Genomic DNA, 26,602 nt, shown 5'->3' with positions numbered 1-26,602 from the left:
TTTTTCTTCTATTAACTTCTCCTAATGTTCACAGCAGCTGCACAGAATCTTGGAGAGAAAGGATTCAACATTTTAGACAGAAAAAACATCAGTAAGGACATGTACAAATAACAGAAGCATCATAAGTGGTGCAAATAATTTCACATAGAATAGGAGAGACTAAAGGTACAAAGAAGAAGGAGATGCCTTGAATTCATCATAAGATTAAAGGAAAAAAACAACTGTATGAGTTTTTTACACAGGATTCTTTTTACAAAGCCACAGTTAGATAAACATCTAAAAAGAACACATCTACATCCTCAGCCAACCTCTGTTTTTTTGTTCTCTGAGAAGCCCAAATGGTTTTGATTACTCAGAAGAGTATTTCTTGAATGAGTCAGCTCACAACACTGAAGCTGATCAGCAGAACAGTCATCAAGGGAGGAGGGCACACCAGCCCTGCCAGTGCCAGCACCCCAGCTCAGCTGGGAACTCCAGTGACAAAAGCACCATCACCTACAACATCCTGCCCCAGAACAGGGCAGACCTATTCCATACCACTGATCACAAAAACTAACACTGGGAATAATTAAACATGACATCTTTTACCTGAAGACTTGAAAAGGAGTTTCCTGATTTGGGTAAGCCCTTACTTCTGGTTTTCCACAATCTGATGCACTGACTGTCACATTAATTCTGCACAACAGCTTTTCAAAAGAACAGGTACGAGTAGATACAGGTCCTCCAGAGCCACCATCACTTGAGGTACCACCATCTGCATCAGCATCTCACACTGTAATCTCCTCCTAAGGCCCTGACCCTGAAGCTACTCATTTTTTGGTCTACTGCAAGGCAAACTAGGGTCTGCTCAGATTACCAGCAAAGGGTTCTGAGCACTGACAGATGCAACACTTGGCACTGAGAGGCATCTCTAAAGGTCTGGAATGTTATGCTCTGTGAAGAAGCATACACTACACAAGGGAGGGTCAGTCAGAAAGCCTTGGATCTGGTGGATATTTCAGTTGCATATTTCTGTAGGCATTTGTTTCAAGTATTGTTTTGGTTTTTTGTTTAAAAACCAGTTTACATATTGATGAAAATATGCCCACACTGATGATAAAGCACCTGAACTGCTACTATCTGTCACTATGATGGGTACTAGGAACAGACTGAGTTCTGTGACAATTATAAAGGTGTGCTAAAAATAATTTCAAACCTGTCCATTCTGTGGTCAGCCTAACAGAAAAGATGAGTTGGAAAAGCAGACTGCAAAAAACACATTCAGGATCCACATCTGCTCCTTGTGACTGTGCTGTGCCTAGTCCACATTTCTGCTGCACTACAAGTCATGTGGCCAGTCCCAGTTTAGGAACTCTTTGACAAACTCTAAGACACAGTCATGTCAAAATTTACAATAATACTATAAATAACACAACAAATACTTTGCCAAAATATACATGAATACACATGCACAGAGAATTCCCCCTAGAAATGTCATTTGAGCTTCTTAAAAAATCCTAAAAAGAACATCAAGGAGATGTCAGTCTCTGTTCAGTTTTGCTGTTCCTATTTAAAGACAAGCTAGTCTTCTGTTTTCAGCATTTGCTCACTTCTGAATTTGGTTTAAAGAGCTGCTAGCAGAGACTTAATGAAGTTTCTTGTAAAGGGCTGATTGTGTTTCCTGCTGTCTTTTTGACAGAACCCATTCAAAATGGGCCTTCTCCATTTAATTATCTAGTCTTTACTTTTGCAAGTTTTATTTCTGAACTAGAATAAATGTTATAGTCAGAATTGTGTCTGTAGACAGGGTTATTTTTACAAGGCTTAAAATCCTCTCCTTTCCAGTGAAAGGAGAAGTGTGGTGCAGCTCTGTGCACAAGGCACAGGAGCTCACAGGCTCCTGCTGCAGGCACCTTTAGGGATGTGGGTACCTCATACAAATGTTACAGGTCTGAGGTTTGTTCAACACCTTCAACAACTTCACGAATGAAGTTTCTCCTCTCCAAACTCTTGTGCCTGAGAGGATCAATATGACCAGGCAGCACAGGGTAATGCTATGGATCACTCATAAAACCAGGAAAACTCCTGATCTCCACCAGCTCCTAGACCATTCACCCTCCACAGGAGCTCCAGGCAGCAGAAGGGCTTCCTACAGCTTACAGAGGAAATAGCCAAAAAGCACAGTCTAGGACAGATACATCCTGTGGAAGATGGATATTTGAGGGCTCTTTGAACATGGCTGTGCCCTTTTCCCACCCCCAAGCAGGAAAACCACAACTGGCCACCTGCTTTTGGACCCCTCCACCCCCAGCTCAGGATTTATTACAGAAATGTTAAGCCCAAAAACACAAAAGCTCTGCAAGCAGGCAGGCACAGCCATGAAAAGAGAGAGACCTATGCTGCTGTAAATCAGTTCTACTCAACTGATATCAATATAAAGCCATAGCTCAGCTCAGACATGGTCTGTGCTGGGGCTCAGCAGAACCTCCCACTGATGGCTGTCAGGGACTATCCTGGTCTTGTTTGCTCCCTTTGGCAAAGTCCCTTAGAAGAAACTCCAGCCTCACCAGCCCTCAGCCCAGCAGAACCTCCCTCCCTGCCCATAATTGCTGGGGCTGGGCCAGCAGCTGTTGTACAAACAACTGGAGGGGAGCTGGCCTGACCATCTGAGGATAGGGAAGGGAAGCAGCCTACCAGATAATGTCTGTAAAAGAGCTTGGAAACCACTGACACAGGCTAATTGCTTACTGCAGAGGGAAGTTTCCCCTCTCTGTAGGCTCATTTTGATGTAAACTTCCCAGGCATGTCCAAAACCCTACCCACAGGACAAACCTCAGTACATGAAGTGCTTAGCCAAGCCCTGCTCAGGGGTCCTGGGAAATATTCTGGGGAATGAGGAAGCAAGGAGAAAGAAAGAGATAACATGATCATCCTCCTCACTGTGCTCAGCTAGAAACAAACATCTGTCTGGTATCTGGGCTCTGCCACCCACCATTTATTCCCACTTTCAACCTAAACACAAAAGTTCAGCATTTTCATAACCTCTGGTCCCCTCAGTGAGCAACTATGAACAAAATGGCATCAGATAAGAGAGGCTGAACTGGCTGAAAATCAAAAGTGGTCATTTGTCCTACATTACTGAAATGTTTAGATTTATTTTACTTGCCTGACCCCATTTGCAAATGAAATAGATTGTATTTTGACATCTAATAGAGATAACTTGTGTATATTGATGGAAAAAACCTCTACACTTACCTATAATCATTCATTCCTCATGAAATAAATGGTCTGGGTAAAAGAGAGGTGTTGGCAGTCAAAAAGTAACAGTTGCATATTTATATCAGCATTCAGACCTCTTAGAAAGTAATATTATTCCTTCAGCTAAAAGTAGCCCTACACAACAACCCTCTTGGACAAGCAACAAATGTCTGAAACGTATCTCAGCTCTTCCAGAAAAGCACACACAAGTTCAATATAATGCTTGAAATCTTCATCAACACTTTTTAGATACTGGATATCTTCCACAGAGTCAACACAGCTATTAACACCATTTCTAGAACACAGCAACCAGCAAATCAAAGACATCATTCTGAAGTGTATTTTTATTTGTGGTATTTCAAAACTGTGCAGGTACATGAGCTCTTCCATGAGACTTTATGAAAGCAGTGGGACAAACAATAAAATACCCTTCCAGTATCCTATCTTTTCAGCACCACACATCCTGGCTTGATGCACTGACAAGGGTCATTGTTGTCATTATACACTACCACAAAAATACATGCACAGAAACAAATAACTGTAAAAATTGTGTTGGTTTTTTAGTTTGGCTTTTCTTTGGTTTTTTTTTACTCTGGATATATATATATATATGGATGCTTACAGTCCTCCTAGAAGGCACAAAATGGTAAGCAAATGGTGAGCTTGGGAATGTTCTGATTAGACCAGAAAAACAAAGAAAAGTTTGGGAGTATGCCTGACCAAGGGTATGTCAAGAAATAAAAACAAGACTGAAAGAAGGAGTAGAATAATAAGGCAAATCCTGCAGGTAATGGGAGAAATGCAAGAAAGGCAGGCATGTGTACAGGGGGAATTTGCAAGGAAGGCAGAAGAAGGAAAATACACTGTAAAACTCATTTAAACTGAGCACAGTAATAATAAGAAGCAAGTAAACAATTTGATTCTGGAGACATTTGATGTTTTAGTGCTCTGAAAAGACAAGCCACTCACCCGAGTATGCCCAGTAAGGGTCCCCTGAAGCCTTTCTCCTGCGGATCTGCACAGAACTCCCATGTCTGTTCTCATGCAGAGAGCCCACATAACCTTCGGTCAGAGCTGCAAGAAGAGAAGCAGGAATTGTTAATAAAGTGCTATTGGCTCCCTGGAGTTTGCAGAGTGAAGCTTCAATCTTTGCTGAGCAGAGACTACAAACCAGGGATTGCTTAAAAGAATTTAACAGGCTGAAACCTCCCCCCATCCAAAGGAGAAGCCAGGACTCACTGGCTCACCATTATTCTGGTCTGGATACCTGTGCAACTCCAGTAATTTCCATAAGGAAATTCTGATGTACACAAAAAAACATGAGCCTTGACAGATGACCAAACTTTCTCTGTTTAGACCCAGAAGATAAGTTTACTTTGCCAATGACTACCAAACTATGTCTGTCAAAACACCCAGTGGGCCATACCAGTGACTTACAGCATGAAAGGGAGAGAACAGGAATGGAGAAATTTTTGTAAGACTCCACAAGCCACAAGGTGTTAAATTCAAGTAAACCAGACAAAAAAAAAAAAAAACCATATCCTACCCCTACCCACCTACATTCCATCCCAGAACTTTTTCTTTTATGCCTCCAACAATTTTTATTTTTTCTTTTGTAAAGGAATGAATTGCTTCCAGGATGATGTGGGGTATTTGGGCTTTTTATGTGCACATTTGGTTTATTGTTTCTATGCATCTGATTGAACCAAAGTGGAGGTGTGTAAATTCACAAATGTCAGTAGAAAGTCTGTAATAAATTCAACTGCATTTTTCAGAGCACCGTAATAAATGCACACAAACAAAAACCACCTTAGATCCATAGACATGGAATGAGGAACAAGTATGCACCAAATGGCTTTATGGAAATTTAAGCCCAACTTCTCCCAAACTGCTTATTTGATCAGTAAGAAACTAGCTGAATAATTCAAATTAAAGCTTCAGAAAACCCCATGAAGCACTGCTACCCGAATGCAGTCACCAAGTGCTGCATTCCCTTCTATTCCCAAGCCAATTATAGCTGGGCTGGAGAGCAGCCTGGAACAGGACTTTATTGAACATCATGCACCAGTAACTCAGAATTTGCCTTTCTTTCCCTTTGGAAAAGCTTCTGGGAGGCTCTTGCAGCACAGCAGCAGAGAGCCTGCTGTGCCCCAGGTTATCCATGAGTGCTACCCAGCTCTGGGTACAACTTTCCCTCGTGCAATTTCAGGAAAGGCAGTACAGGTTTGCCCCTGCCAAATCATCTCTTGTGCAAGCAAAGGTACTAATTGTGCCATTTGAATGAGTTTTCCAGATTCCTTGGCAACTTTGTAAATGTTAAATCCACCCTAGGCTGTGAACTAGAAACACTGGAGCATATCATGCTACCAGGATTTGTAGGCAACACGACCTCACATACTTTGTTTTCCTCTCTAAAAATACTAAATTAAACATCTTACTTCAGTCTTTTTTTTTTTTTCCTTTTATTTACTTTTCTATGTCTACGTGGTTGGGAGTTAACAGGCACTCATTTCAGCAGGAAAGAACGGGTGTGGGATGTGGAGACCCAAACATTCTTGGCAAAAAACCCACAAAACTGAACAAAGATAAGAGGCCATGAAAAGCCCAAGGAAAAGAACAATGAAATAGCCCAGGCAGATTGCTGGAAAAGCTATCAGAAAAAAATGGCCAACCTATTCACTTAGAAATCACATGTGCTGACGAATACACCTAAAGCCTCTCCTTGTTACAAAATGAAAGACAGCAGCTTTCTCCTGAGCATCCTCTACAGAGAAGGCAAGTAGCTGGGATTTTTCTGGCTGAACCTTTCAGCAGGAGGAAGACTGGACACTGCCTTCTCCAAAGAACAAGGTGCTCCTGCTCAGTGAGCCCTCCTGTGTGCCTTTACAAGCAGAGAAAGGCACTGAGTCTAAATAATCTAGACTGGGTGAAGGTACAGGGAATCTGAGTCAGTGCAAAACATCTTGGGCTGTAAACACCTCTGTACTTCTAGCTGGAGCCATCCAAAAGCCTCACAGTAACCATGGTATGGCCATGAATCATGCCACTGATTTTCAGAGTCTTCTGTGCAGAAAATTAAATTATGCAAACCCTTTATGAATGCCTAACTTTAATGTGAAATTGAACATTTGCTTCCATCAGCATCTTATTCATGCAATTATAAACCTGATATTCTTATGAAAACATGCAGTTTTAGTTTTCTGCATAGATACTTAATAGATTTGTGCACCTATCTGTATTTATAAAAGATGAAGAGACAAGCTGTACACAAATTTATTTCCACCATAAAAGATGTTACAAACCAGGAGGGAGCTCAAGTACTTTGCAAGAGAACTAGGGGAAGAGACTTGCTGGCTGCTAAATAGCTTCTGTAGGACTGAAAAAGAAACAGAGAAAGAAACATCCTGTTCTAAATAAAATCCTGCACCACTGCTAGATAGCCCAACATTAATGTCAATAATAATCCCCTTATAAACATGCAGCAATTTAGAGAAGATATATACTTATTGGGTGGCTGCAGAAACCCTGGGAAAAGGACGGCAGAAACTCTGGGAAATGGATCAGAGCTCAGGATCTCTGGCCATGCTGTGAACTGGAAAGGTAATGGTCTGGCTCTTGCAAAAATCATGCCACAACATCCCCTTCCTCCCTCAGCCTCTCCACAGTACAACCAGGCATTTCTTCATGAGGCCACAGAAACACAAGAAATCACAAATACTGTTGTGCTAGTGAACAAACAGATATTGCTGGCCATATCTCAGAGTGGTTAAGTCATCAGAAAACCAGACTCAATCTCATGGTGCTTCTGTTCTTCAGTGTTAATTGGGGTCAGTGACTCTCTCATCCTCAAGGGGACCAAGGTACAGAACAGAGCATACAGTGGCTGTTCAGATAAAAGTCTGGGAGAGACAAAGCATTCAAATCAAGATATTTCAAAAAAGGAAGTGCTTCATACAGCAAAACAATCTTTTATTTCAGGTAGAATCACTACTTTTTCCAGATTTGGGGGGGAAGGTGGGGATGTACCTTCTGACCAAAACAACCTGACACCAATGAAAAGTTCAAGTTTTTGAGAAAATATTTAGGTTATATAAGCACCAATCACTACAGGATTCCTAAAGATTTTTTTCAGCTGGGAGGCAGTTAACAGCTCCAGAACAGGGAGCAGCCAAGTGGTTTCCTGCTCCACTCCTGCAGAGCTGGATGCTGGAGAAGAGCCAGCAATTAGACAGGCTGGTCTGACAGGGAGCAAACAGGAGAGGCTGCTCTCTTCTGGGAGCCCTGCAAAAGTTGGGGAAGTGGAAATCAGGACAACAGGAGGGGCAGGAACATGCTCCAGGAAGGCTCAACATGGAGCAGCCAAATGAGAGGGGTGGAATAGAGGGACACAGAGCAGGAGGGAGAGATGAAGAGAAGGCACAGCAGAAACCCTTGCCTTGCAAGTTTCCTTTGATCCATCAAGCCAGTGCTGATTGCAGAGGGGAAATGAACACCATAATATATGGTCTGAGGCTTGCAGATACACGATTAAAAGAGAAAGGGAGAGATTGCACACTCAGATACACAAGCGTGAAATTAAACCCTGAGCAGCTCCCCTGGCTGCTGGTGTGTGCTGGGTCTAACACCCACAGCCTGTGGAGCTGTGCTGGGCTCTGCAGCCCTGCCAGGAGGAGAGGATCCTTCAAAGCCAACGTGGAGAAATCCCTTACACACCATTTCATATCATTTTAAGCAGCACTGAATGCTACATGATTTTCGATGATGTGCTAAATGAATCAGTCCAGGCCACAGACCTGGAGACAGCAAAAGCAATGCTGGCTCCACTCAGCATCCTCAGCAGCTCTCCATTCACTCTGACTCAACAGATTAACTCTCCAATAAAAATTATTTGATAACTGCCCTCAAAGGTACGATAAGGTAGTTCCTGCCTGAGTACCTTACTGGTATTCATAGCTCACATGAAAACACAAAATTTTATCCCCAATCTACCTTAAATATAAAGCTATTACACTATTCAGAAAGATTATACCCTTGGCATTAGTGTTTAAAAGGTATCAAGCCATCAGCTATGAAAGAAAAATCCTTTAAGATCGATACATTATGTCTGAATGGTGAAATCATTAGTTATAATGGTAGATTAACTACATTGTGTGCCACACTCACATCCTTCTAAGCTTTCTTTGAAGACAAGGGTTGCACACAAATCTGTTTTCGGATTAAAATGGGACAAATTCAAAGGTACACACATTGCCCACCTCATCATCATTCTGACATGTCACTGTGGACTATAGTAGCAGCTGAATCACAGTTTTATTCCTAGTCCCTAATGTGTATGAACTTCTTAACTGAGTAGTTCAACACAGAGCTACAAGCCAGCCTTGGGAGACAGAGCCTTGTCTATTGGAGTCTGGAGAAGCGTCACATTATGAGAACACTTCAAGCAGGGAGGTTAAAGAAAAGATCTTGTTAGTGTGTAACAAAAAGAGCACTAAATCATAAGGTATTCTAGCAATTAGTTCTGTATCAAATCAATGCCTGCAGGAAAGCAACTTTTCAAAACTAAGAAAACCATTCTTTTGTTGGAGACTGCACAGCACTGCATTTTAAAAAGGCATGAAAGCACAGAGACATTACTTGAAGGGCTTTTATACCATCTCTTAAATGGAGATAAAGAGAGGAGTGATCCAAGACACCCATCTGCAAGCCTAAAGCTTCCTGCAAGCCTCACCAGCAAAAAGCTGCACCTTTATCTAGGTGCCTTCAGTGTATTTTAATTGGACTGTGCTAAAGAGAAGCAGGTGAGCTGGAGACATTGCAGTGCTATGCACTGTAACACACACTCTGCTGAAATGAGTTCAGGCTTCTGGGCAATTTCTAAGAATAAATGTTGCCAAATGAGCCAGAAGCAAAGAATAAAAGAAGAGGGAGGAAACTGATAGATAATAAATTTATAATATCGGGCAATTAAAATATTTTGCACAATTAGTATAAATAACACTTAAATTCATCTCCCTAGGCTCTTTCATGGTAAAATTCCTAAACACAACTAGGCTATTTGCCTTAAATGTTTTACCACCCTTTGCCAGCAAATAAATCTAGAAATATTTCAGGCACAGCCAATCCATTTTGATAGTGCATTACTTTTAAACAGACTTTTCAGACATGGATCTCCATATTTTGCTGATTATTTTATATCTTGCCAAAGAGAGATGGAAGTTACAACAACATATAGTGGTCAGACAGCATCAACACATTATATTCTAAATGAGACTTCATCCCTTGATAATGCTGCAGAGATTTCTACCCAATATCAGATAAAAGCCAGAATCTGTTCTCCTGTGAACACACAGCCAATTTTCACAGCTTTCCATTAATGAAATATGGGAGTTGAAAATGATGAGTTCCTTGCAACTTAAGTGAAATAACAGACACCCAGATGCTACATCTGCCAAGAGAGATGTGTGCCTTTCCCAGATGACAGTCACCCAGACAGCCCCTTAATTCTTGTGCAAGTGGAATCCACAGGTCCATTCCTAAAACTGACACAGAGACTTTTCACCCCATCCATTCATTCTCTGCAGTTCACGTGTCTGATAGATGATGTGGCAACAGCACAAATCCTAAGAACAAGAACATAAATGCAGAGCACAGCAGGCCTCTACAGGAACTAACCAGCAGAATGCAATTTGAAGATGAAAAATAGTCCAAGGGACACGCTGTCAAACTATGGGGATTAAATTAACTGGCAGAATTAAAAGCCCTTATCCCAAACACAAATACAGCAGTCACTAGGTGTGCCCCTTGCTAACCTGTTGTGTTCAATGCCACGAGTTAAATGCAGGGCAGTTTTGTAATACTCCAATGTATCAACACAGTGCAAAAAGTCCCAGAGCAGCAGAGCTGGTGTGGACAAGCAATGGAAAAAAGATTTGCAGCATAGGCTTTTCCTTGTATTACAAGGGACGGAGTTTAAGGGCAACAAGGAAGTCTCTGCTGCCCTGGGCAGACCCTGTTCTGTGGTACCCAGTGCCATCAGCCCCTCTCCCCCAGAGCAGGTGCCCTCCCAAGGAGAAGCAAACCAGTCCCTTCAGCCAGGAGTTCCCACAGCTCCTGCTCTCAGCCTGCCTGGCTTCATAACCCAAATGAGCAAAGCTCATTAGCAAGACAGTGAGGCAACTTCAAGTTGCATTAAGGATGCTCCATTAAGGGGACACAGAAAAAGAAGCTTGGGAGGTCAGGAAGAGACAGATGCTGCTGGATGATTAGAAAGGGCTTGATTTTGTATTTTCATGGCTTACACTTAGCTGGCATCAGCTGTGCAAGATGTGACAAAGCTGGTAAATTTGGACCACTGATGTCAACCAGCATCACCTGCAGCACTTGTGCTCAGAATTAGCACTCAGCCAGATAACAAACAGTGCCATCAACTTCCACCTCAAGATAAAGCCACACAAAATAAACCAACTGCAACATTGCCCCTGCCAAGAGGATGATGGTGCCCTGCAGGAAAGCTTCTGCCAGAGAACTTGCAGAATACCCTGAGACTAAAGGCTCTCAGGCTGTGGAACATGAGCTCCCATCTACCCATGTGTGAGCTACATGTAATGTAAAAAGAACCAAACAAACCAGTCTGGTATTTTTCCTCCTGAAGAAAGTGCAGAAAAAATATCCCAGACAACTGCAGGGTTTCTCCAGGAAGGAGGGTCTGCTCTTCATGTCACACTGCCACAGCTGAAGAAATGAAGTCTGAGCATCCCAGGAACACTCATCCCCCAACTCTGGGAACTGCAGACACCTCAAAACCAGCTGTTTTTAAAACCCTTATTCCACCAAAATGCTCTCTGACGCTTCCAGAGAATACAGAAATACACTCCTTTTACCTTTAAGACAAAGTTTTCAAACAAAACTGATACTCTAGGCATCAAAGCTGAGATACCTTAAAGAAGACTAAAGCACATTATATTCTAAAAACTGGAGTCCTTTTAGACACCTCTGATTTTGGTAGTCAGACAGAAAAATAATTGGGAGCACCTGAAAACTCTGCAACCTTGAAAACTCTTGCTCTGTGCATCCTTCACAGTCCCTCAGACTCCTGTTAACCATCATTATCTGCATTTCTTAAAAGGAGGAATCCTCATCCTTGTTCATCTTCTCTCCCCACCGCGCTTCACAAAGGTCCTGTCACCTCTGAATTTTATTTGTAGTAAGGAGTGATGCAAACACAGAAATGAAACTTCAGAGCAGAGGTTCATATGCAAGGCTGACCTCCACAGGGAAGATGATGCTCTCTCAGCCAGTACTGACAGAATCACAGCAGGCACCTGGGAGAAAGCAGATAAACTCAATTCTCCAGTACCTCAGGTAGCTTGGGGGGAACGAGCTGAGGCAATGAAAACCCAAATATTGGGGTAAAGTCACTGCTCACACAGCCAGCTCCAACACCTCTGCACTGTTTCCACAAAGACAAGCTTGGAACAAGCTGGAATCCAGTAGCAGCCCAGTATATTTGTGCAGAAGAAACTTGAATCCACGAGCCCAGGCACTCTGAGAAGGGGCTGCTTTGGTCTCTTCATTCATGGCATGTTTATCTGGGAAATGTATAAACCACACACGTATAAGGGAGCTTGTACTGGATTAACTGCATTAACAATTGCAAAAGGGAGCTTTATTTCACTTCTTGCCTTATTGCAAGTACCCAAACTTTAAGGGTTTTGCAACAGAAAATGCTGTGGCTGGAACCACCCATCTGACTCTTATTCTCACATAATCAGGTGCTGCAGCACGCAGGAGTTAAAAGAGCACCCTCTGAATAGCAAATAAATATGACCTTAATGGAGTATTTTGTACTTCCAGTGCCTTGCTTAATGCAGAATCATACCATTATCATTTCACTAAATCCAGCACTACTCACAAAAACACACAAACTTATGCAAAATCAGCAGTTTCATCTCCCTGCTCTAGAAATAATTTGCTTGCATCGACTGCCAGCATTTGTGGTAGTACAGCCTTATTACATCTTCAAAATGGATTCCCCCAAGTACATGAAATATCTTGGTAAAAAAAAATCTTAGACTCATCCAAAGAACCATAGCAAGGACCTGCTTTGTGCCTGACTTCTGTCCACCCACTGCCATCTTTCCAAACATATTCCTGCCTCCTTGTTGGCAACCTATAATTTCATTTCTCATCCCATTAAAAGCCCCTTTGGATTCCATCAGTAGAGACAAATATCTACCTACAAACCAGAGTTTTTGCTAAACTTATGCAGAGCCCCCAGAGGACAAGTGCTGTTGGGCAAGGGCTTCCCCTCTGCACCCCCTGCTCTGTGGGCTCACAGAGCCCTCACTCCAAGGCATCCCCCAAATTCACCCTCCTCCACTCTGAAGGAGCAGCACACCCAGCATTCATCCAGCAGGGCACAGTGCTGATTTCAGTCCCACTGAGGCTCTTTATGAAGCCAGCAGAGCTGCTCCACTGCATGACATGAGATCAAACATGCCCCACTATCAAGTCTTCACAGAAAGGGGCTCATCATCTAATAAAAATCCCTCCTTCTTTATACAAAATGATTTTTTTAACCTGTGTCCTTTGGCCCATTTAACAATTTATTGACTGTGGGAAATGAAGTGATGCCACATCAATCTCTTCCTGGTTATTTGGTTCCAGCTCTCAAATTAATGCTGAAGGTGGAAAGCTCAATAAAGAATTATTTAAGAAAAGAAAGGAGAAATGCTCTAATCCCATGGTGAGATGTCTTCCTCTCAGTTTGCACTCAGGTCTGGCCACCTACAGCTGCACAATCTCCTGGAGGAAAGATGGAAGAGCATAAATGTGCATGCTCCTCTGGACTGAGCAGAAATAACTTGAGATTTGTACCATTCTGTGCTGAAACAGATCAGTAGTGCCCAGGTAGCCAGATTTAGTGCCTCCAGCATGTGACAGCAATTCCAGCCAGATCCACAAAAATTATTTTGGGATCAAACTTAAAAGCTGGGTAGAACCAAGCAAGCAAACATTCATTTTTATTTTTGTAAAAATGTATTTAATTTGGCTTGTGATTTACAAAACAAGGTTTTTCATCTTTTTTCTTTTTTTTTTTTTCTGACAGCTTGCATTACACACAGACTTTGTAACAAAGGGTTTCATCCACACTTATTTCCCAAAATAGAAATCTGAAATGGAAACTGACATAAATAGAGATTTTTTTTTTTTTTGTGCTGACTGAACAAGTTGTTAGTCTGGGATATATGCCCCAAAAACATGGCCCACCACTCTGAGAACTCTCTCCTTTCCTTCCAAGTAAGTTGCACTGTTCAAAGGGAGAAGACACTAAATACTAAACAGCTGATCTTGGAACTGAATTAAACTTCCATTTTGGCTTTTCAGTTTCCCATTAGTGTTTTCACCCAGGCAAGACCTTTTTCTGGAAATTTCCCAGCAGGAAGGTCTGGTGCTGTTGAGAATCCCAAATTAATACTTGGTTCATTGGTCATTTGTCTCCAGAGAATTCAATAAAGATCTTGACATAGAACCTCATACTACTGGGAGCGAGAGCTTTAAGGCCTTTGGCAGCAAGAACAAAAAACCCAAACCAAATAAAAACAAAGAAACACACACAAAAAACCCTCCACAAAACCAAAAACAACCAACCAAAAGCAGTAACGAGCTCAGATGAAGTAAACAGACCAAAATTACCAGCGGTGGTGTCACTTTGAAATGACACAGTGGTGGGATGCAGCACTGGAAGGGCACAGGGTCACTGCTCCTTCCTATCCAACCAGCTCAAACCATCTGGAGGACAAAGCCAACCCCACACTCCATAAATGTAAATGATGCTAAACCAAGAGGAGGAGAAGCAAGAATGTCTCAAAAACATTCAGCTGCCTGGCAAGCTCAGGGAAACGGGCTGATGTAAGTGAGACATTCCACTGAAGATAAATGGAAGGCTATGCAGTGGGGGAGAAATAATAATCAGTGCAGGAATGAAGTGAGAGAGTGCTGTTTAGAAAGCAGTAATGCAGAAAGACTGGAGTATTAGGGTGGATAATGAATTAGATGGAAGTTCATGCTGCAATACCACTGCAGAAAAAGACAATTGCTATCCTGGGCCACATGCACAGAGATACTGGAAGCAATAATTCACTTTCAGACAGTTTTTGGCAAGCCTGTCACTGCAGTGCCACATGCTGTTTGAGGCCTATTACTCAAAAAAAAGTAAAATTCATTTTTAGCAAAAAAAAAAAAAATCTAAGACCTGGGGCAGGGGAGGGAGGGACAAGAGGGGATGACACAAGACACATTAAATGAATCAAAGCACCTTTAACACCAACCTTGTGCCCTCCTATTCTGTGCTGGCTGCTCAGCCCTGCCTGGCCATGTCCTGGTGTGCTCCTTGTCACCCTCTCCAGTCTCCAGTGCCTCACTCCACCCTCCACCTCCTTGTTTCATACATCAATTTTCATAACAAGCCTCATAAAGAGCTAGATTTTAGAGCACTCAGAAATGGTGATCTTCAGGCAACAAGTGCTCTCACAGCACAAGAGTCAAAGAGGAGGAGGTGAAGAGCTCAGTAAGGAACAAAGGGATGCTTTCACCTTCTGCCAGGCCCAGGGGAGCTCAGATGAACACCACGATTTAAGTAAGCAAGGGGCAGGTTTGAGAGGAGGAGCTCAGTGCACACAAGTGCTGGAAACAACACAGGCTTTGCTTGAGTGTCACTGCAGATCAGCTGTGGCTGAGAGCAGAGCACAGGGAGCAGCAGCAGAGGGGCACACAGCACAGGGAGCAGCAGCAGAGGGGCACACAGCACAGGGAGCAGCAGCAGAGGGGCACACAGCACAGGGAGCAGCAGCAGAGGGGCACACAGCATTCCCCAGCAGCCTCAGAGACCAGCAGGAGACGCCTTCACTCTGGCATGGATGGAAACAGCCAGGAGCTGCACACTCCATGGCCAAGCTGTGGCTTGCCAGAGCATCCCTTCCCAGGGAGGCTCAGGAACAGAACTCTGCAAAACTCCCATCCCCAGTGCTACTAATCCTACAGTCATTACAAGCACTTCAATTACTGAAAAACACAACAAAAGCACTGTGCCTTGAATGGCCAGAGAAATCTGGTGTGCAGCCTGCAGCCTGACAAATGTAATTGTTTTTGTAAGGATCACGAGAAACCTCCTGAAGACTTCAGCCCACCTGCAGGAAACAAGGTTGTTGACTGCTGCAGGTTCTCAGTTCCCAGGCAGATTGCTTGGCTATTTAATTACAATCCAGCTTTGTACTTAGTCCCCACTTGACTCAGAAAGCCCCAGAATGGTCCTCAATACCCACAGAAAGTTTAATTACTCTAGGAAATAACTCCCCCCGGGCGAGTTAATTCCAAAGAGTGCACATGTGTTCCACAGTTGTTATTTCTGTATTTTATGCTTCTTTTATGCTTTCACTGTGAACTGTAAGAATTTTCCATCTCCCAGATAGCCGGTGTCAATGTTGAAAAACAGATTCACCCTTTTATGCAATACTTAAAAAGATTTATTTGTGGTGATATTCTGTGTTCTAGTTTGTCAACAAAAAGGAGATATTCATATCAAAACAGATATCCTCTCTTACTCTTAGCAATTTTAAAACACATTAAAATAAGGAAATTACTTTTTAAATACCAAATGCATGAAATATTGACAACGTATCAGTGTTTGCTCTGTGACAACATTCCTCCTTCTATCCATGACAGGGATCAGTAAAGCTGCATCTTGCAACTACAAAGAACTTCTATCAATACTGCACAGACTATCAAAAATGAGTTTTCATCAAAAAAAGCTGCTCACCATTAAATATACTTTTATTGCTATTCTTTTTTTACATTCTCCCTACACACCACAGTCTTCGCTAGAGAAATCAGAAGTAAGTCTATTCATAAGAAAACCTCTTGTTGTCTTTCTTTTCTTAACCCCCAATTCATATTTTGTAAACAAGAGGCTCAAAGCAATCAGTTCCAGTCAGGCTTTTCAGCTTTGGATTTAAATCCTTTCATGACTTCTGCAAAACATGCATCGAAATTTCAGGGAGGGGGAGGAAGAGGACTCCTGACATTGTAATTTTCTCTGATGAACAAACTGATGCATTAAAGAGGCAGCCACACATCCAAGCTACTTGCCAACTGACAACCAAATCCTGTTTGAACACAGGACTTGAAATAGCTATAAAAAAATGTGACAATGATTAGAAAATAGCATCTACTGTATGTGGTTAGATTTAAAGGTGCAGGAATATAAAGACTGACATAGAGCACACTTGGCAACTGATATGATCCATCTTAGCACATACAAAGATCATCTTTGCTCACATGGACTGTATCCCTCTCTTTACTGCACTGCCCTGATGGGAAATAAAAGATACAAACACGAGATAAGAAGTTACTTTAAGCAGATCTGCTGAGATACCAAGAAACTGCAAGAAGCTTAGCTTCCAAATGAGATGGCTCAAGTCATTATCCTATTAAGATGGATACTAGGATTTGCCAGGATTTTGGAAGCCCAAAACAACCACCAAATACAAAAAAAACCCCACCAAAAACCAAACAAACACAAAAAACCCCCAACCAAACAACAACAACAACAAAAAATTACCCCCACAGCATACACAGAAAAGAGGCAGAGATGCTGAGGCTTCCAAACTGAACAGCAGCAAGGGGCCAGAGCCATCCTCAGAAGGAATCAGGGACAAGACTGAGCCACAGGGAAGATGAAGGTGGTTGGTGCTACAGAGAAAATCAGTCCCAGACTCAAAGAAACAAGCTTGGAAACAAATCATCCCATCAGCTTTCTGAACAGATACAAGACCAGCAAAGACCCTGCTGTGGGCAGAATCCTGGGAGCTGTGTGCTGGGGGAATGGAGCAGCAGGACCATTTCTGAGGGATGCTACACAAAATTCTCAGACTCAGTCTGGTCTGGCTGGCAAACCATGTTCAGGTGGGCAGGTCTGACAGGTCAGCAGGACCATGGCACTGCTCACAGAAAGAAAATGTTTTGGGACAGGAACACAGCAGCCTGCCCTGGCTCCAGGCAGCTGGAGCAGAAGGGCAGTGGCAGGAGCCAGGACACCCTGGGGACAGGACAAGGAGGAGAGCACCCAAACACTGGGCAAACCAAGCAGCCACAGAAATGTGCACACCACATGGATGGGTGCCCATGGCCAGGCATGACTTGCAATGGCACTGATCATCTTCTTACCAGGAACCCACTGCCTAAGTCTAAACACTTCAAAAACAAAAAAAGCCATGGAGCAGGCTAAAAATTTTTCAATTTTTAGCCATTCCATTGCAGCAGAGTGGTGTTAATGCAAAGGAACTGGGCCCTGGTTTGGCTGGAAACACTCCACTGGAGAATCTTATTTAAAGTGTAAATTTATTAGAGCCCATTAAGCAACATGTGATCAATAACTATTCATTATTTTCAGTATAAGTAAGGAAAGGAAGAAGAAAAAAGGTGCTTCTCAGGTCAGAGTTAGGAATATATCAAGTCAGGAAGGAAGAAATCCTTGAAAGAGCTGCAAGTTCTTAATTGCCACTGAGGTCTGAGGCAGCTGAGATATTCAGCAGACTCTGCATTTCTGCCCCTTAGAATTAGGTAAGTGAGAAGGTGTTACACACTCTTTATGTCATTCACAGGGAAGGGCCCTGGGCTGATGTAAGTTTATTTATACTACACAAAAGCCAAGAGACACTCAAATTGAGATTTAAGATAATTTTGTCTATAAGTGGAGTACAAACAATGAAGAACACAGGGGGAAGAGGCGGCAGAAAAATATTTTAATTTTTTTTTAAACTTTACATTTTAATAAATATTAGTGCTTTAAGAAAAAAAAATTAAACCTATACAGAGATGCCAGAATATGCTAATAAAAAGCTGTCACTATCGGAAATCTCACTTCTTGAAAATATATCTACTTGAATTTGCTTTTTAAAAGATGACTATGCCCTAGTAAAAAATCTGCAATTTCCAGCCAGCTACATTAATATTTCAACATGGTAAGTGACTATTTTAAAAAAATTTTTAATAAAGTAGCACTTGCTGCACGCCTTTTAATAAGATTACATTTCTATTTATGACGTTATAATACGTTGTATTAAAAACAAAAGAAAAAGTACCATGGGAGGAATAGAGATGTCTTTCTTCACTTGAAATTTAATTTAAAATGGAGGAAAAGGATTTTTCTTTTAAATTAATATTTCCCTTGCAGTATTATGAATCCCAGCTTCTGCTATTGAATGAGAAGCAGGAAAGGAAACTTTATCATTTTTATGCAAGTGCAAAGAAAAGTCAAAACTCAACTTCATTAAGCCTCATATACACCTGTAAAGCCAAAACTTGCATCTTTGCCTAGTCTAAGGGTAAAGGTCCTAAGCCAAGGTGCACATTCCTCCTGCTGAAGGGGAAGGTAACAAGAAGATGCTATTGCTGTGTTATCACAGCCACCCCTAGGGCAGGTGAAGGGCAGAGCAAAGGAACAGAAATCATCCTCAAATGAGTTGTGCCAGTCAGAGAAGAAGGAAAATATCCGCAGTACCTGTCCATCCTTCTCACCCTTCCACCTGGAAGGCAGGAATGTCTTGCTTGCAGAGGCAACAGAGATAAACCTCCCATACCTGTTAGATATTTGTATTTTCTGATTCTGAGGAATGAGAGCAGCAGGAACACATTAGAGCCTACTGTGGAAAGTCCCCTTCCCTGGCTCCCACCACATCATGGAGCTCTCACAGCTGGGAAAAACTGCTCTTACACAGACCTGCACAATGTGAGATACCACAGCATTTTGCCAAGACAGCCAGCACTGACAGGAAAAACAGAGGTGCAGAGAAGACAAATCATTACCTGGTATCATCTGATAGCCATCAGTCAAAGCAGAATTAAAATGCAGGATCAGACCTGAGTGCCAGTGGAATATTCCATCCAGGCAGTTGCACCAATTTGTCCTTCAAAGTTAAACCCAAGGTGATAAAAGAATTTCACAGACTGCACTAGTCAGAAGGTGCAGCCAGGCATTCAACCACAGAAGAGACCCACAGAAGATGAACACAAAATAAAGGGATTTGGGTGGCAGAGGAGTAACATTATCCTGGAGAAGCATTTCTCTATTTGTCACGTTGCAAAAAATTATGCTTTTTTTTCACTTCTATTAGCTCCCACTATAGTTTGCAGGAATCTTCTAGCCCAGACTCAAAACAAACGTTTTTGGCATTCAAAGACAAATGTACACATTAAAATAATCACCTATAGCCTGAAATAGGACTAAGGGGCAAAATCACCCTCTGAGTAGAAACCAAACCAGACTCCAAAACCCTTTCTGAACAACTAAAAATTCCCAGAATAAAATGAGCAAGTGTGCTTAGAAATTATTCATTCACAGCAATACATTCTTGATAAAAATCAATGCTCATGATAGACACCATTCCATGGAAATGACCTTTAAATAGCCAGTCTTGGACAGCAGGCCACAACCACCCTTCAGAGGGGATGGGGAGAGTGGGAGAAGTACAAAAAAAGGATGTTCTTCAGATAGGTCTTTACTGGTCCTTGACAGTCAACAAATTTATAACAGATGTGCCTCATTCTTGGTGTGGAGAAATGAGTGCTGGTAACTGTTCTTGTCAGGACAAATCAATTGGAGCCATATGTCTGCAGCAGCTGACAGCATCATGAAAATCTCAAACAACACACAGACATGAGGATGTTGCAGAAAATAGGAGCTTTCCCATTGTGTAAAGGGCCTTTGGGAAATGCCTCTTTCTTTGAGATAGGTTTGTGGAAATTACCTTATACATTTTTGATTCTTTCAAATGCTTGATTCTATGTGAGACTTTGCCCTCTCTTACCTATTGCCCAGACAGCAGGTTATAATTAGCAGGAGACAAAATGCTACAAATTAATCAGAGGACACATCTCATTCAAGATTCTTATTTTATCTAGATCAAACCAGAAACTGCCACAGCTGGAAACAGGGAACTTTGCTAACCTTCTCCACCACCCTGTGCTCCCCAACAAAATGTCAGGCATTATTCCCAGTGCTAAAACCCATGGGGAATACACAACTCACAGCAAAAATTTAACTGGTAACAAAAAGGAAGAAAATGCAAGCAGCCAATTCTAACAAACTGAAGTTATGGTTTGAGAGCATTTCCTCCTACAGTGCATCTCCTGGATTTTTCCAGGAATACAAACAAGTTGGTGGCTATCAAATAGCTGTACTGTAAAACAGAGTGGTTATCAAGCAGCTGGCTTGTAAAATAGGACTGGACACAGTGGAACAGATCCATGGCCTTCTTTTTGGCCACTATGCTAGACTAAAGCAGAGTAACATGCATTACAAGAAAAGGAAGTAACTAACAATGTCAAGTCAGCAGGGTCTCATGTAGGTTAAAATGTAGTGCAAGTTCAGTGCCATAATTATCCACACCAAGCAATTTTTTTTTAGTTTATTGACTATACTGCAGTTCCTGAATTTATGTCCTTGGGTTTAAATTACAAAATATTATTGCAACGTGGCAGATATTATAATGCAGATATTGGTAGCTGTGCAGGAGTTCTTGGTGTTTCTCTGAACAGATAAGTTGCTCCAAAAAAAGAGCCTTTCTTCTACCAGTACTAATGAGGCATCTGCCAGAACACAAGCATATGTATTTCTGAATAAAACACACACAGAGAGCAAAATGATCAAGGTTTTCAAGGAAGAACTTCATTTCCAAAGAACTGTACCTAGCTCACAGGCATTCAGCACTCCTGATCTATTGCACAGTGAGGAGGCTCCAGGAGCTGCATGTTCTCACCTTCCCTAAGCCCTTTCCCCATCCCTTCTCTACCCCACAGCCCACAACCCTTTTCCCATTTGGGTCATGATTTCCAGCTCAGCCCAGGTCTCCCCTCTGCAGCCCAAAGGGATGAAGACAGTGAAGCTTAGAGGACTTGAACTGGTTCTTCACTCTTGGAGAAGGAGCACCTCGTTTTCCTCAGGAGTCACAGAGCAGGTAAGGCTGAGCAAGAGGGTCTGCTCCACCTCAAAACATGAACATGTAACAACGACCCAAAAGCACCAAAGTGAAAGTGCCACAACATTCAGTAGATCATCTTGAAAGCAACTAAAAAGGCTTTAAGAACAAAACCCAGCATTTTGTTCTTTACTGCTCTCTGCAAGCCTGTGTTCACACGTCCCCATGGAAGGCTGGCTACAGCCCTCGTCTGAGGCTTGGTTTGAATGCTTAATGTTTTCTCAGCCTTCCAGATCTCCACCAGGGCAACTGCAACAAAATCTACTGCAGTTTTTCACCCTATTAAGAAGTGACAGGGTCACAGTACTGACTGACACAAGCTGTAAGAGACTCCTGAAACTTAGGGCACCTACAACACACATGCTTCAAATGTCAGCCTGATAACATGGGAGTAACAGGGCAGAATCCTCTGGTCTGTGCTTTGCAAGAGGTCAAATCATAACTTAAATAATCCTTCCAGCCTTAACTTTCAGTTATTTTGTACTCAGGCAGGCATGTGGGAATATATCATGTCTCAATCTTGTCAGGAATAAGAAGAGGGAGGAATAATCAGAACATACTCAAGACTTTTTGTGAAGAAGCCACACAGATAAACACTTGGCACAGGGAAAACACCACACTTGTATTAAGAAACTCATCCATACATCTGCTACAATCAAATTTTCCTTTCCTTGGATGTGGAAGTTTCCATTACTTGTGCTGGGGCTCAGGCTATTTAAAAAGTCATTTTCCCTCTGTGTTCTTTTGTTGACATATGATTTCAATGCTTTACTGCTGTATTAATCCTATTTCGTCTTTCAGATAATAAGGATATTGTTGTTACTAAGTACTATGCTAATTGTTTTTGTCTAATATTAAAAATACATTGCACTGCCTTATTCTAATTAACTTGAGATTATTATTGAAATAATGGTTTTATTATTTTACCAGTGGCATTTCACTGCCTTGGAGTCTTAGTTGTACTGAAGCTATTATGACTTTGTAGCAATTGACTAACTACAATTATTCCATTATCCAGCTTCTAACATTTAATTGAGTGAGTGCAGAAAATACTTTCCTATTACAAGATCTTTGCTTTCTGATTTATTAGAATTAACCTTCAACATACAGACTAGACTCCATTTATTTTTCCCTCTTCTCAAGAAATATCCTATGAGGATCACCATAAGCTTCATTTGATTTAATTAGGAGGGGGGAAAATTCAAAATATGTTACGAGATTTATATTGATGCCCTGCAGCACATATTCTCCACTTCACACTTTATGTAGGACTTCAATAGCCAACACATTGTCCTCCTCCCCAGAGAATCACACACTGCAGGGCAGGGCTGTTAAATGTCATTAGCATGAATTACTTTTTATATTGATTTTTGTTGCTCTGTTTCTCTTCCGTCCATTCCATGCATTTCAGACTTCAGACTTAAGTTTTAATTGAAATACTTGGAAGCCTTAATACCTTACCCAGGCTGCATTTTCCTGCTGTTCCAGCTACAGAAATCCATCAGTTTTCCCAGTGGTGCAGCAGCACCAGCAGCAAAGCTTGGCTCAGCAGCAACTGAGCAGTGTTTGCTGCTGGTTTTACTCTGAGAGGCTCCAAACCAGACCCTTGCACTTGGGGTGCTCCTCCTCACAGTGGCAGGCCTGTTACTCTACCAGCTGCCTTTTAAGTCAGGACTAAGTGATTGGCATGTCAGGAGACAGCTCAGTCTCAGGTGCCAGCCAGGGCTGGGCAGGCAGCAGCTCTTGGCAGAGGCACCGGCGCAGCGAGCACCGCGCACAGAAGGTGCACAAAGAACTGCACGAGCTGGCAAAGGAGAGCAGAATATCAAAATGTTTGTGCAGTGGCCAGTCTGAGGACATTTCTCATCCTCTGGTGTGTGAGTAGCTAGTTTAGAATCTGGGCACAACCTGTGCTTTTGTGGACAGTCTGCTGGCAATGCGGGGGGGGGAAGGGAGAGGTTTTAAAAAACTAATCAGTAAGCAAACAAATAAACCAACCAGAATGACTGAAGGCTAAAGAGTGCTAAACTTTGAACTCCTACACCCTCATTTCCAGCTTTTATTGGCATTAAGTTAGGTCATTACCATTTTATCAATATATTATGTGTATATAATGTTACTGAGATTAATGGACACAGGCAATGCTGCTCCCAAGGCAATCAGAGTTCTGTAATAAGTTATATGCTTGCTCTTCCAACAGGCTGCTCAGTGCTAGGGATGCATGGATTTTTAAACAGCTCAAAGTTGAATATGCTAGAATTAAAAGTGTGACTACACTGCAGAATTAACTTTAAAAGAACAGATAACCTAACCAAGATTAGTATGCTGCTCCTGACAATCGAAGTTTTGAAACCCAAGTAGTTCAGACTTCAGCATGTGCTTTAAGTCAATACGTATTGAACTCCAGGCCTCTGCTGCAGCTGATTAAGGACAAAGAAAGGACATGATACAATACTACAGGAATCTTTTTTGTGTTCCTGAAGAAAGAACATTGCTCATTTTTATTAAGTCTTAAACTTTCTGTTATCTGGCTACCTAATACCAGGTATGTTTACTGCCCTCATTGCTCGTTTTAAGTTTGAAGTACATATCCTCAATTGTCATTCTGCTCATCTATTCTCATTAGATGCTGCTCTCATTTAGCACATATTCAATTATACAAGTTTCATTAGAAGCCCAGCCAAAACCCCACTGCCTTTTTCTCCTCCTCCCCACTCTCCATCCTGCTGGTGTAGGTACACTCTTATGAAATATATTAAAAATTTATTATTAGGATAATTTGCATTTACCCAAGGGACACCCTGCAGCTTAGTACATTGAAATGGAAGCAGTTAACTATTAAAAGCCCCCCAGCAGCACTTGGAATTTACATTAGAGGAAGGAGACATAAGCTCCTATCTCCTGGTTAACTTCCAAATGCTACTACAAAGGAAGGGAACACCTTTAGTCATGGTGATACAGCATGAAAGAAATTTCATGTCACACTGTAACAGGTGTCAGCATGATGTATTAGCTCTTTCTCACAAGTCTTACAGATGTCTCTGCTTTGACCACCATACACATTCATGGAGAAATTTAATTCAAAACCCCAGGTGAGGAGACTCACCATGTTACCAGAAATACTTACTTTACACATTCTTTTATGACTGCCTTAACAGCAGGAACATTCTCCTCATTCCCACAATACTTGGTGACAGAAATGCTGAGCAGACTGTGAAACCTCACAGAGAGCTGTTAATCAAAGCTTCCTAAATAGAAGACCACAAATATATAGCTCATTTTATCCCAAAGTGCCTGCACACCCCACCTGCACTCCTCCTCACAACCCATCCAGGCACACTGGTCCATGCTGAAGGAACAGGCTGATCCCATTTTCTTATGCAACTTCACACAACCATTTCCAAAACTATCTCATCACTGTCCAACTTGCCTACAACTCTGCCAACTAGCTTCTTCATACTTCTCCTCCACTGCTATGTCCCATTATATTAGCAGGGAAGCAGAGAAAAAAAAACAACTAGCTTTCAGTTTAAAATTCTTGCTTGGGAGATAAAATAAGATACTTTCCCCCCCCCCCCCTTTAACACCCTAGCCCATTTCTGATTCACAAGCTGCATTCCCTACCATGAATCACGTTGGATAACAAAGGTTCCCATGCTGACTCAGATAACTTGGAAGAGGTAGTCTTCCCCCTCAATGTTTTTAAAGGCTGAGTTTTAAAATAGCAGTTCTGTTTAATTTATGATTTTCCTAAAGGTTCAAGAAGAGTTTAATTAGTGAATTGACCGATTGTACCAAGTAAAGAACCTAAATCCCCCCATCAGCACATCATGTTCTGAGAAGTTTTTCTCTGGAAAGCATTGTGAAAAATCAGATTAAGCTTCTGAAAATATTCCTTGTATTTTAAGAAATTACTTCAAATATTTTGAGAAACTATCTCGAAACCCTATCCAGTGATTTAAGAAGATCCACACAGGACTGAAATCAGCACTCAGTAATTTTATCATCACAGTAAACTCCCAGATAATGCACAGGTACTTTTTCTCCCTTCTCTCTAGGAATGAAACCCCATTGCCTCTCACCATTCACTGTGCATCTGACATCCCAGTGGTGGAGAGAAGGTCACCAGCATCTGAAATCACAGCAAACAGCTACATGATTTTTTCTGCCTTGTCCATCATAATCCCAGGCTCCTTACGATGAAGGAACGAGAACTGAGCAGAAGCAATCAGTCACTGACAATGAAATGACTCTCCCCTGTGATCATAATGACACAGTAGCTAAATCTGTTCATCACAGCATAGGTGTGTTAAAAATATGCACAGATGTGTCTTTCACACCACCATGAAAAACAGACTCCCCCTGTATTTGCTACATTATGAGATGATACCAATTTGCATTTATGTTTTGATTACATCTGACTGAATTCTAAAATGTTCAGCAATTTGTGATGGATAAAACCTGACACCATCAAAGGAAGCATGAGCTTTGCCACTGACATCAACATGATTTATCCTGAGTGCTCCAGTATGCAAAGCTCTAAAGAAATAGAGGAGCAGGCCATAGTTTTGTCCATGTTGAAACAGAACAACCCCAACTGAATCTACAGATTTAGACCATTAGGAGCAGGATTCTCCAAACCATCGTTATACCTGAGTCAAAGCTTACTGCATTACAGTTGAAGGGTATTTCAGTGCTGCGCCTTATTATGTAAAATGTCACAGACTGCATGTGCTCCTGTGGGTTCCCTCCATTCCTCCAGCCCTTCTGCCTTTCCACACACCAGACTTCCAAGGCTCCTCTTCAAAGTCTTGAAGGATTTTGCATTCAGTGCCAGTTGAGGAAACAGCAGAAGGCAACAACAGAGTTTTTCATTAACTAAATCTTGAGTCCCTGAGGCCAACAGTTTATCACAGCCAGGGCAACTTTGCTATCCTGGTATTTGTAACATTCCAAGTGAACTGTAACTCATTTTTAGAATGTGTTCAAAGCATACTGCCCTGATACAGCATCAGGCACCTACCACCATGCAGGTCCAGTTTTGATTAGCTGCACAGATCCTTTGGGAACATGAGCCCAAGGTCAGACAGACTAAGAGCATATTTGGAACATTTCTGTTTAACTAGGAATAAAAAAGATTAAGGTGGATATGCAGCATGTCACGTATTCTACACATCAGTACAAGAGAAGAAGGTGACAGACTTTTTCAGGAGCAAGATCTTCAGAGATATATGGGGTTCACCTGGCATCAATTTACCAATTCAAGAGATGTGTTATGTGCTTTCAAGAGTAACAACTTTTCAAATTTCCTCTCCTGTCCCCTAAATAAA

At 41.9% G+C, this 26,602-nt stretch overlaps 1 protein-coding gene across 1 annotated transcript in view; it reads right to left on the bottom strand.

Annotated features, from left to right (window-relative positions):
• PTPRG (protein tyrosine phosphatase receptor type G) overlaps positions 1-26,602 on the bottom strand; it is a 387,653-nt gene that overhangs the window by 297,099 nt on the left and 63,952 nt on the right. The window contains exon 2 of the mRNA XM_059856705.1: positions 4,207-4,311. Within this exon, the coding sequence (XP_059712688.1) occupies positions 4,207-4,311 (105 nt within the window). The remainder of the gene's footprint in view (positions 1-4,206; positions 4,312-26,602) is intronic.

The sequence above is a fragment of the Haemorhous mexicanus genome, chromosome 11, assembly GCF_027477595.1.
Source record: "Haemorhous mexicanus isolate bHaeMex1 chromosome 11, bHaeMex1.pri, whole genome shotgun sequence".
NCBI lineage: Eukaryota > Metazoa > Chordata > Aves > Passeriformes > Fringillidae > Haemorhous > Haemorhous mexicanus.
Note: the sequence above shows the minus strand (reverse complement) of the source record. Positions and strands in the feature narration are given on the sequence as shown.